Raw genomic sequence first — 13153 nt, forward strand, 5'->3', positions numbered from 1 at the left:
CTTTAGCCCCTTAAATCCGCCACTGCTGCGAGTGTCCATCTTAGCGTGTTGCACGCCCTTCAATTTTGACCCCTAGGAGGTTGCTTCTTGAGCGTGTGGCACGCCCTTTACTGGCGTGTTGCACGCCATATTCTTGGTTTGGACCTGGAGTACTTATCGAAGGCCTATGGCAAGCATTGTTCTTGTGATTTTTGGGGTCTCTAGAAAGTTGGCCCAGCATGCCACGCTCTTGTGTTAGCGTGTGGCATGCCATGCATTATTCGACTTCCCTGAGCGTGCTAAAAGGTGGCAAGGAGAGTGTTGGCATGTGGCACACCATGCTAGGCATGTGGCACGCCAATGGTGCTTAAGGGGTGCAATTTGACTAAAAAGAAGAGTCAAATGTGTGTTGCATGCCAGTTTTGGGCGTGTGACACATCGGTTCTGCGCTCAGCTTTTGTTCTGCAGCAAAGAATGGTGATTTGTACCCCTCAGACTCAACGTCTACTATAGACTATTATATATCGTTGGAAAGCTCTAGATGTTAACTTTCTAATGCTACTAGAACTGCTTCATTTGGACCGCTATAGCTCGGTTATGTTCGTTGGAGTATGAAGAGGTCAGGGCGACAACTTTCACCTATTCTCTTTGCACTTGTCTTCAATTTTTGGTTCCCTCGGAGGTTGCTTCTTTTTGCATGCCACCTTTCTTAGTTCTCCTAGGACTTTTTTGGTTGTCTTTTTTCTTCTTTGTTCTTACCTAAAATCTTTCAATAATTTTCTATACATACCAAAGTTCAAAGCAACTCCAAAAAATATTGAATAAAGCATAAGAATTTTAATTAAAACAAGGAATTCACTAACTTTATTTAAAGAAACAAATTAGAAAAATAACTAAAGATACTCATGTATCACAACACCAAATGTAAGATCTTACTTGTCCCCAAACAAGAAAAGAATTATGCACAAAGGAATTTCTTATTGAAGTGGGTTGAAGAATTGCTTGTGATATCTCAGTGAGTGAAGTGATCAAGTAATAGTGGGTGAACTCCGAATTGTATGATCTTGTATAGATTTCAGTGCTTACTAGTCCTTACAATTGAAAGTCTTACAACTTAGGAATTTCATTCGAATGATATTATCGAGGTCTCTTTATATATTTTTACCTTGAAGACAACATTCTCCTTTCTTTCTCTTCTTGTTATTATTTTCTCTTCTCGGGTATACTTATTTTCTTTTCTCAGCTCTTTTTCTGGGGAGGGGGCAGGGGGTTTATTTTCACGTGGCTTTGACTCTAAATATTCTATCTTAAGGCGGCTTTTTAAGATGAGTTTCAATCGACACTCCTGAACCAGTTGGTTCAAGGTATCGGGTGTTAAAACACCACTCGAACTTACTTGCTTAAGCCTCTCTCCTTGACATAGCAACACCACAAGTACTTAATTCTCCTTGGGCCTTGTTTTTTGTTTTTGTTTTTCTTTTCTTACTACTTCTTGATTGTATAGATTTTTTAGAACATTTATAATACTTCTCTAAACTTCATTCCATGTCTTAGAGCTCCCCATGCAAGTTTTCACAAATATGAAACCTCATTACAAAATCGCACTATCAGACCTCCACTTTTCTTAATCTTATTTGCCCCAAATTTAAAAAAAATTCTTCAATTTTTTTTATTCAAAAGCTCTTTGTTTCATGCTTAAAGATATTGGGTACAAGCAATTTCAAAGATAAGGTAAAATAAAGAATAATGAATAATGAATTATGATTATCAAAACAGATGCAAGATCTAAGAAATAAAAGTTTAAAAATAGAGTTATCTCCCTTTTTATCATTTTCTAGACTATGTAGAGCATAGCTTCTAACACCAAACTTAGAGTAGTTGCTCATCCTCAAGCAACAAAGAAAAAAAACAGTGGTGATAGAAATATGAATAATCATGATTATCTAGTGAAAGCAAATAAGTGATGCAAAAGCTTATTCACATATAACAAACGATAACAAACGAAAATTAAAGAAAAAATAAAAGGTCACCGACGATTGGGTTGCCTCCCAACAAGTGTTCTTTTAACGTCACTAGTTTGACAGTTTGTTCTTGCTAAGGTGGAGAATGATCATGGTGCTTCAACTCCTCCCTTCTCACTGTGAACTTCCATCCCGTATCTTCATCTATGAGCTAAATGTATTCAAGAGAAAGAATTTTGTTCAATGTATATGGCTTTAAGGGATGGTGAACTAACATCACTTTCTCCCCTGGTAAAAAGTCTTCTATAGAGATCTTCTTATTTTTTCATCCTCTGGGCACCTTCTTAAGAACTTCCTTCTTATTTGATGATGCACACCCTACACCAAACTTAAGCTTGGTGTCAGGGAGAGTTTTGTTGATTTCAAAGGGAGGCTTGAGTTACAAAATCTTGTTAGCCTCTTTTGTGTCTTCAATTTGTTGCACATTCTTTCTTTTTTTTTTTTTCCCTTTCAAGCATGGAAGTGGAGCCTTCAAAGTTACTTCATCAGGAAATTTTTGAAGGCTTGAATCAATTGATTCAACTTTCATATAATTTTCTTTCTCACTTGAATGATGCATGATTTTAAAAACATGAAAAACTAAGTGCTTATTATGCACCCTCAATATTAACTCACCTATTTTCACATCAATGAGAGCTTTTTTAGTGGCTATGAATGGTGTCTCTAGAATAATAGAGACATTCTCATCTTCTTTTGTGTCAAGAATCACAAAATCTACTGAAAAATTTTTTTTTTCCACTTTAATCATGACAATTTCAACTATTCCATGTGCATATTTTATTGATTTGTCTGTCATTTGTAGAGCTATCCTTGTTGGTTTCATCTCTTGAATTTATAGCTTTTTCATCACAAATAAGGACATTAGATTGATGCTTGCGCTTAAATAACATAAGAATTTTTCAAAAGTTGTACTTCCAATGGTGCATGGAATTCAGAAGCTCCCTAGATCTTGTATTTTTCTTGACAAATTTTTTTGAATTATGACACTACACTCCTTGGTCATTAGTACGGTTTTAACTCCTTTCAAAGTTTTCTTCCTAGATAGCAACTCCTTCATGAATTTGGCATAAAGAGAAATTTTTTCTAAAGTTTCTATAAATAAAATGTTGATACGAAGCTTCTTGAACACCTTTAAAAATTTGGAGAATATCTTGTCCTTGATTTTCGTCTGAAACATTTGAGAAAATAGAAGTCTAGGTTTGTACTCTTCAACTTTGCCTTCTCTGGTGCTTTCTTTTTTGGAGCTTGAATTGAAGGGTTAGTGACTTGTTCCTCTTGTTGAATGGTATCTTCTATTGCTTTCTCAGGTTGCTTGTGGCTTCTTTTCCCACCACTTTTTCACTTCTTAAAATAATAGTCTTACATTTTTCTTTTGGATTGGGAATTGTATCACTTGAAAAAATGTTGTGTGGCCTCTTTGTGAATTGTTTGGTAATTTGTTCCATTTATACTTCTAAGTTTCTAAAGGATGCACCTTGATTTTGGAAGTTAGATCTTTCTAATCCATGAATGTTTGAGTTTGTTGCAAAAATGTGGAGGTAGATTGGGCTACTGTGGTGATGGCTTGGGATAGTTTTTCAATGGTGGTTTTATAGGAGAAAAATTTGGTTTCCAGAAAAAAAAGTTGGCCTCTAGAAAAGAAAGTCTTTGGTAAATTTGTGGTTGTATGAGTTGGAATTGTTGTTGGTGAGGTGTAGTGAAGTTTTTTTTGTTCTTGATTGCCCTAACTAAAATTTGGATGGTTCTTCCATCTGGGATTATAAGTTTTTGAGAAGGGATCATTGGGTGGTGATTTTTGAAAAATTTTCATATAATTTACTTACTCAATGGTAGCTTGTTCTCCTTGAAACAATACACATTCTTTATCCTTGTGAGCTCCTCCACACAAATTACAGATAACAACTTGTTTCCACTATAGATACTTGTATGTGTCCTATTGGTTTTGTGAGTGAAGCAATTTGTTAATACATCACCTTATTCTGTGCCAAAATATTGTCTAAAGTGTCTAGTTCCATCACACCTCTCTTTATTGCTCTTTCAGAGGAGTACAAATACTGGTTGTAGGCCACTATCTCAATTAATTCTAAGGCTTCTTTAGTAGTCTTCGTGTGCATAATACCTCCAGTTGAGAAGTCCAATAAGTTTCTTGAAGTGGGAGTAATTCCATCATAAAATATTTGGAGTTGTACCCAGTCACCAAATATATCCGAAGGAAACTTTCTCAATATTTCTTTATACCTTTGACATGCTTCATAAAGGGATTCTCCATCTTTTTGTATAAAATATTTGGAGTTGTACCCAGTCACCAAATATATCCAAAGGGCACTTTCTTAATATTTCTTTATACCTCTTGCAGGCTTCATAAATGGATTCTCCATCTTTTTGTATAAAGGTTTGAATATCATATCTCAGCTTTGCCAACCTTTGTAGTAGAAAGAATTTGGTTAAGAACATATTGATCAAATCATGCTATGTTGATATGCTTTCCTTTGCTTGAATTTTGAGCCACTGCTTGGATTGGTCCTTTGCAAAGAATGAGAACAACATCAAGCGATAATTTTCAACAGAGACGTTATTGGATTTGACTGTGTCACATATTTGTAGGAAGCTAGATATGTGTAGATTAGGATCTTCTTAAAGACTTTCACAAAATTGATAATTTTGTTGCACTAAGGTGATGAGTTAAGGCTTCAAGTCAAAGTTGTTTACCTCACAGCAGGTGCTACAATGCTGCTTCCATAATTTTCAGAAGTGGCTTTGGTGAAAGACCTAAGAGTCCTCCTAACATTGACATTATTGTATGTTTGTCATACTTTCTGGCTCAAGCTTGAAGCTCCTCAATTTCTTCTAGTTTCCTCTGATTTATTGATTTCTTTCTCAGTTGCTTGAGGGTTCTCTCTATTTTGGATCAAATTGAAGAGACTTTTTTGTCTTTATTTCTCTGCATGCAAAAAAACACAAGAAAAACAACAAAGAGAAAAGATGGAATTTTCAACATCACAATGGAGGGAGTTCCGGTGAGTAGCAAAAGAAAATAAAAAGGTCTAATTTAGAGAGTCAATGAATGGTAGTTGTTAATCTCAATTAATCCTTGATAACGGCGTCAAAAATTTGATGCGGAATTTTTTTAAAATCACAACCCAACAAATACGTGCACTGAATCATATCAAGTAATACCACGGTGAGTGGGTTATGGTTTCCACGAGGATTAAAAGACTAAGCAACAATAATTACTTGATTATTCTAATTAGACAAATCAAAATTAGAGGAATGAAGGAATTAAATGTGAACAAAGACAAATAAAATAGCCAACTGTGAGTGAATACAATAATTGAGAGAATGTTAAGGTTTCAGAGATGTTCAAATTAGAGCAATTGAAAATCATAAAGCATCGCACACTATTTGAAATACTATTCCTAGTTAAATCAAAATGTCGTGAGAAAGAGTTTTCAGGCTAATTCTAATATTACTTTTTCCAAAATAATATTTAGAATTCAAAACGAAGTTAGAATATTTTTCAACAATTCTAAATCTTTAGAGATGAAGAACGAAAACGCAATCATGGAATAGATCAAAGCATAAATCTCAAATAAAGTAAAATACTTAGATTAATAATTCATAAAAAGATTAACAGAGCTCATAACCTTAAAAAGGATATTAGTTGCTCATAGTGGAATCAAAATAGAATTCTAAAGTGTGGTGTCAAAATGGGTGGTCCCCTGTTCATGGACAGAGTCCTCTTTAAAAAACTAAAACTAAAACCTAAAATTCAAATGCAAATTAAATAAAAATAGAATCAAATCTAATCAAAGCAAATCCAATCTTTTTTTAATGACTCTTAACTAACTAGTGATCTTCCTTGTAATTCAGTTTCAAAGCTTGGTGATTCAACTCTTCAGCATCATGGGATTGGAGTGGTAATTGATCTTGTCAACTTAGGTGTGTGGCACGCCCATCTTTGGCGTATTGCACGCCAAGACTTCTAGCTCATTATTGGGTTGGCTCAACTTATGGCACGCCTTTGTTCGCGGGGGGGGGGGGGGGGACGTGTGACACGCTCCAAAATTTTGCCCCCTGAGAGTGTCCATCTCGACGTGTGGCACTTGGTTCATTGGCGTGTTGCACACCCTTCAATTTTGGCCTCTGGGAGGTTGCTTCTTGGGCGTGTGGCACGCCCTTCACTGTCGTGTTGCACGCCATGCTCTTGGCTTGGACCTGGAGTGCTTGTCGAAAGTGTGTGGCATACCCCCTTGCTGGCGTACGGCACGCCTTGTTCTTGCAATTTTTGGGGCCTCTGGGAGTTGGCCCAACACACTCTTGTGTTCTTGAGTTATTTATAGTTTGTTAATAGTTAATTCTATTTTAACCTTATTTTTGGTTATTCCTAGTCAGTCCATTCTTCTTTTCTTAATTGCTTGACCGAAGAATTGGCAATTAGTTAATTAGAAAGAAATTGAATTGTCAAGGAATTGGAATTCAATTATATATGATTTTTCGTAAAAAGATATTTGCATGCATTAAAATAGATAATCACCCGGATTAATTTTTCTAGAAAATAAACATATCTGAAATCTTTAACATTTTCAATCACTGCTCTCTCACAATCAAATACACGTTCATACTACTTCCACAATCATTCAAGCATTCAAGATTCATTCAAAGCCCAGAACCATTCAAAGTTCCACAAAAGACACAATTCCAACCCTCAATAATCCAGGTTTAATAGATTTAATTAGCGATTCAATACGATTTTTGCTTGCTCAATCCCTTGATCCTTGTGGGAACCATATCCACTCACTGTGGTATTACTTAATACGATCTGGTGTACTTGCCAGTATCGAGAGCATTCAATTTCTGCTCATCAATAGGATTATCTAAATTGTTGTTCATGTCTGATCATTCTCATATATTGATAACTTTCATTTATCCACTCAAACTTTTGATGATGATAATATTTGGAAATGTCTTGCAAAGACTTTAAGATTGACTCATCCTGTATAAAAGATTTGAAATATATGGGAATTTGTATTTATATATGAAGGAAACATGAACTAAAGAAACAGAAAATCATAATCTATTTTATTTGAAGTCCAGATGCTACAAAATTGAAAGATAATCCCCCATGCCATCTTTGATTCTAATATGGTGTCAAATGGCAACTATGGCTAAGATCATATCCGGCATTGATATCCCGTCGAGTGAGGTTCTGAATATCTTAGATTGTGTTGGGAAGTTAAGACAGGACCAAATATAGAGACAAAGATGTACAAGAATATGTTCGAAACTGAAGACAGATATAAAGGATAGTCTGTCCCAAGAAGAAAATTTTCTATATTTTGCCATTCCGAAGAATAAAAGACTGAGACACTCCAGTATCCTAACTACCAAATGCTGCCTCAATCACATACCTGTCATAAAAAGAACTACGTATCTGACTCATCTCTCGTCCCCAATCCATCCATGAATATTACCAACAGAATTTTTATGTACACTGATTCTGACCAAATCTAGCCACCAAAGTTTCCCTATTTATAAGGCGGCGCAGCCTATGAGATCCCTTACCAGGTAGGATCCTGTACTTGTTCCCAACCTTGGTGCATTTGGGCTTGCCAGAACACCAACCACCAAGTGTGAATAGTCCCTTTCTCCTGTGCAGTAGCTTCTTATCAATCACATCCAAGACTGGATCATCTTGCCTAAATTTCCTGGCAAATGCAGCATTGCTTGCTATCATTTTCTCCGTGTCGTTGATGGAAAGAACATGAGGGTGCTGTTTGGGAGGGATGTCCCAGGAAATATAATGCAAGTCGCTGTTAACGATCGTTTTTGCTAGTTCTGGATTATTGCATATAACAGTTTGAAAGTAGCCTTCAGGAGAGGAGACAAAATTGGCATAGTACATGAGAAGGGTCCTTGGAAGATTGTCCCAACCCCAGACAACATATTCTACGAATGCACGTGATAAAACCATCCATGCCGAACCTGCAATGCTGCCACCATGTTTAGTTGAAAAACCTTTGGGGAAAAAATAGAAAAAGAAAAGAGATAACCATACTAATAGAAACTAGAAATTCTTGCATCCAACCTCTTCCAACTATCAAAATTAGAAATTAGAGAAACCGAAGATCACATTATGCGGCCAATGTGAAGTTACAAACTTTCAAATCCAACCTATTCCAACTATCAAAATAGTACTATTGTAGAATGGATTCAATCTCACTGAAAAGTAACTAGGTATGCAACACTTATAAATGACTCAGTACTGGCATACAATATGTTTGGGTATGTAATTTGCGACCTTCTGTCATAAAATTACAAGTCTTTTTTCTTTAGATATAATTCAGTATGCAATACATGATATGCGAATTTACCATAACACAAGTAAATGAGAGAAATTCTCAAATCCAACCTATTGCCAATTAGTAAAACCAGTGTTTTTCTAGTTAATTTCAGTGAATCCTTAAACTAGGTTTTGTGGTACTCTTGATATGTCTTACACTAATAGGTTCTTTTGTGTAGGGATAAATTAAGCAAGTGCTAGTTGAAGGTAGTTAGTGATGGTTAGTAGCTGTTAGATAATAGATAGCCTTTGATTCTGTTATGCTGACACGGAACTAGGTTATACAGCTTGTGTGCATATACAAACTCTTTAACAGTGTCAGTTCATCAATGTGGATCATTTTTCTCTCATCTTGCCTAGTTTAAAAACAAGACTTAAACCACAGAATTGCATAAGCTCCTTCAAAAAATTAATTCTTTTTTAAAAAAACAGGGGCTTAAGATTGCTTAAGCTCTGATATTTCATAAAAAAGAATCTTTCCTTAAACAGGCACATTTCTCTTGATTCGTAAAACCAAACAGTTGAGAGTACACATAAACATGTAATAACTCATAATTGTTCTTAAATAAGTTGTGTTCTTGGAGCTTGTTTATGTAACAAGTGTAGGAACAAACTAACCAGTAAAAAGTTTAAATGCTGTTGGCAAAGTCCTCTTAGGACCGGCCCAAAATAAATCTTTCTTGGTAGACATGTAAAGCCCTGGATCAACTATTAAAGGCATCGCTCTTTTGTCCCTGCAAAATATGGTTCAATTCAGTTCATCACTACACCTAAATCAAATGTTGCATCCATAAAAAAAGAGAAGAACATACTCCAAGGTTGATTATGACAGGGTGAGAGGCAAACAGAGAGACTTACGCCTTCCATCCTAAATGGCTTGTGTGCTCAATGAAGTTAACCTTTCTATCCAAATCTCGAAAAATATATAAAAGGTCTGCACAACCATATTAATGAAAACAATCATTGGTGAAAAACACTTAAAACTCCAAGGAATTTGGAAAAAAAATTTACACCAATATCAGCCACCAAAATTAACTACTAGTATAAAATACATGTTAGAATACAAAATACACATTTAAAATAAATTAAATAACACATGTATTTATATAAACATACATGGTGACTTATTTTAGTGGCTGATTTTGGTGTACACTTAGAGTTTTTGTTAAACGAAGTAAGAAGACTAACCATCCTGTGTCACAAGAGGATAGTCCGAAGCACTGAGGTTTATGAACCAATCCCAATCTTTACTTCTCTTGAGTAGAATAGCACAAGCATGAAGTGTATTAGCAACCATAGTTGGTCCTCTATATGTGACCATGTTAGCTTTCGGAATCACAAAAACGTTTTCAACCTCTTTGAATATAGGTTGATTCTCAACCCTCCAAGAAAGCTCCAGCCTCTCCTCAAGGGGCGACTCGAGGTCCAAGTGAAGAACATATTGGTTCAATGGATGATAAAGAGCAAAGAGGGTTCTCCATAGCTTATCCAAATCACCCTTTGATCCAGAAATCAAATAAGCCATCCTGGGAATCGTTGTCGCCGACGCAGAAGGAGCTGGAGCCGGGGAAATCTTTTTCTCCACAAAAGTTGGAGTTGTTCTGTTTACAGCTCCATGAGAAGGAAGAAAGAAGAATATTGAATTGAGGTTATTATGAATAGAAGAAACTAGCCCCATATTGAAGGAAGTGCCTGCAAAGAATATGCACATAGCAAAGCCCATAATCAAAGGGTATAGCCATTTCTTCTCCATTTCTATGGACCCTTTCTTCAGCTTATTCATTCTAGATTCCATGAATCACTGAAAAAGAAAGAAAGAAAAAAAAATAAGGTTTCATTGAGTACCAATAGTGGAAGATATATATATGTTTTTTTTTGGTTTGTCACCGTATTCCCAGTTCGACTGAGCTCCATTTAGAGGTTTGCCGCTCACCAATGGCTTGCTGCATGCACAAGGTGGGATTCGAATCCCTGACACTTACTTAAGTGGACCAGTGAGCTACCCACGAGACCAACCCAACTTGGTTAATAGTGGAAGATATTTATTACATCATCTTTGTGTTATACTTTTGTTGCCATAAAGAGACAAATATGTAGCATAAAAAAATTCGCCGAAATGCTAAAATAATAAAATTATGAAAAACTAAACAATTACTGTATTTGTTGTTGTCAATGAGCTATTACAAGAAGAAAAGGCAAAATAAACAAATAATTTTTATTTAAACTAAAGGGCCAAAAAAGTTCCAACTGGATTTGGGGAATGTAACGAACCACGTTAGACATAGAAACAGCGATATACAACTAATCGTTGGATCTGATGGGATAAAAAAATGGAGGCTATTTCTTCAGCTCAAGTAATGATCTTCACAATTGAATTCAAAATTGTATTTTCAAAAGCAGATTATTTTAAAAGTTTTTCTTTTCTTTTTATTTTTTAGTTTTGTGTCAAACATGCAAATAGAAGCAATAATCAAGACATGACAAAAGAAACTGCATGGTGAAGAACACAAGGTTCAATCTCAAGCTATGAAACAATAATTAATATATGTCACTGAGCAATGGACTGAACGAAACATAAAAGTGTAAAACACAAACCTGTTTGTGGTGTTGGAAAATCGGACAGCGAATCATAGGAGAGGGACAGAGACAGAGACTTAAGATAAAGTAAGGTTTCAGAGAGATTTATTGAAAAGAGAAAGGGGTTTCGTTTGTTCCAAAGAGGACGTTTGTTTGTTGAATAATAATAATAATAATAATAATAATAATTATTATTATTATTATATGTGTAAGAAATTGTCAAATTGATCAGAAACACTCTCCCTCTCTATATACTTTAACAGAATAGTCGAGAAGAAATTGAGCATCATAGGCATTTTCTGTTACTTACAGAAGATGGCATGCTAAGTTGCTAACTGGTAATTATAATCTCCTTTGAGCTTTCCCCCATATTAACGAGGGTGAGATATTAGAATAGACATCTTTAAATTTTTGGATAAAGTGTGATTTCTTATTTTTTATAATTTTTTTTATTTATTTTTTTATATATAAAATAAACGGTGAAAGATTACATTTTATTCTTTAAAATGAAATTTAAAATTTAGAGGATCCAAATTCAAAGTATTATGTTCTCATAGCTTTTTTATCTCTCTAAAATAAATAAATTTTTATTCGCTATTAATCAAGATTCTGAAAATCGAATTACTTATCGAACTGTTTTAGTTATGATTTATTAATTTACTAGTGTTGATCGAAAATATTTGATTTCAAAAACACCATAGTCGAAGTACAATGAATTTTTATTTCGAGAAATAGAGTTTGGATCGAAAAGGATTTGTCGAAGAATAAGGGATAGAAGCCAGCCGATATACTTAGTCGAGGAATAAGATCATTTAAAGTTGATTGTTGGGAGTTACCCAAGTTGTACAAAAAGAACGCGAACAGTTACTCAAAAGTTAGCGCACGCGGAAGTTACTTTTGAATTTGATTGGTGAAGGACTTCAATAAATAGATGAAAGATGGATGGAGAAAGAGTTGGAACTTTGCTTCAGAAAAACACTCAAGCACACTCATATCTCCTGCGACTTACTGAGTTTACAACTTACTGAGTTTGCGTTCGAGTCATTTTTCTGTAGAGTTCCTTCCATATTTTTACTTTTCATTTATATTTTCTGTAATTTTTATTTTCTTTGCAAATTTATCTTTCAGACACATTTACCTTGTTTTCCTTTAAAAGTTCAGCACTTTATTTTTCAATTTCAAAGTCCTTCGATCCTATTGAAAGTAATTTCCAGCTTTTGTTTAAATTTAATGCAATTCATTTTAAATTTAGTTAATTTATTTTCAAAGTTTGCTTTGTTTATCTTTTAGATTTTCTTTTATTTTGCTCGATAGGAAGATCCTTTGATGCACTTTGATAAAACTGGTACTCATAAAGAAGAGTAGATTTCGCTCCCAGACCACTAAATATCGAACCACTTTTGATTTGCAAAAAATTGATAAAACAACTAGTTCAATTAGTTTGACTGTAGTTTAATAAAAAAAATCGTTTTATAATAAAATAATAAATAAATTAAAAAAATTTAGAAACTAAAAAATATGATTAAGTTAGATTTTCTGTTCATAAATACTTCAAAATTCATAGATATTCTCACTATAGTCTTGACAAACAAATCAAAATCTTCAATCTAGACATTCACATTTTTATGTCCAGGCCCAAAATACCATTTAGTTTCAGGTAATATCTTAAAATGGTAACTAAGCTCAACTAAATTGGTATAATCTAACGAAAATTTCTCACAAACTGCACGTGAATCCCGTCTTTTTTTTTCTTTTAAAAATTAAGCTTTAATACCTATATTAATATATATTATTAAAGTGTATTTTGGTCAAATAGACTAAAATATACGTTATTCTAATCTTACAAGACAAAAGAATTTATATTTGACAAATAAAGAAAAAAGATATCATTTGATCATCTTAAAAAAAGAAAGCATTATTTTCTCTAAGAGTAAAAGTAAAAAATAAAAATTTAAACATATTAATGTCACCAAGTATGCTTGTGATCTTGAGCAAGGTCCCCTTCATATTTCTAGCTGATTAAAGAACCGCAATAGACAATCTGACGGTGTATAATGTTGTAAAATAAATAAAAGATATATTAAATATAAAATAAAGATATGTAAATAGAAGATTATATATTAATATAATTAGCTCAATAATAATTTATATATGTACTTACTAATATTATATGTCGTAATCTATATATATATAAAAGAGAGAAGTATTTGATAAAATTGCAACGTAAAGAAAGAGA

General features: G+C 34.1%; 1 protein-coding gene and 1 non-coding gene across 3 annotated transcripts; one reads left to right on the forward strand and one right to left on the reverse strand.

Annotated features, from left to right (window-relative positions):
- The first annotated feature begins 4313 nt into the window (after positions 1 to 4313).
- On the forward strand, positions 4314 to 4415 carry LOC130971275 (small nucleolar RNA R71). The gene has a single exon (XR_009082502.1). It is a non-coding gene; the product is annotated as a small nucleolar RNA R71 (small nucleolar RNA).
- Positions 4416 to 7023: 2608 nt separating this feature from the next.
- LOC130967879 (beta-glucuronosyltransferase GlcAT14B-like) lies at positions 7024 to 11142 on the reverse strand. 2 transcript variants are annotated; one of them, XM_057892917.1, is made up of 5 exons: positions 10936 to 11142; positions 9529 to 10141; positions 9199 to 9274; positions 8959 to 9074; positions 7024 to 7982 (listed from the first exon to the last, which is right to left on the reverse strand). In XM_057892917.1, exons 2-5 carry the CDS (start codon positions 10133 to 10135, stop codon positions 7483 to 7485), a joined length of 1299 nt encoding a protein of 432 aa, XP_057748900.1. In that variant the 5' UTR covers positions 10136 to 10141; positions 10936 to 11142; the 3' UTR covers positions 7024 to 7482. The 2 variants fall into 2 exon arrangements, with proteins under 2 accessions (XP_057748900.1, XP_057748901.1); XM_057892918.1 differs by lacking the exon at positions 10936 to 11142 and adding an exon at positions 10228 to 10458.
- Between the last annotated feature and the right edge of the window lie 2011 nt (positions 11143 to 13153).

This window comes from Arachis stenosperma, chromosome 3 (genome assembly GCF_014773155.1).
Source record: "Arachis stenosperma cultivar V10309 chromosome 3, arast.V10309.gnm1.PFL2, whole genome shotgun sequence".
Classification (NCBI taxonomy): domain Eukaryota; kingdom Viridiplantae; phylum Streptophyta; class Magnoliopsida; order Fabales; family Fabaceae; genus Arachis; species Arachis stenosperma.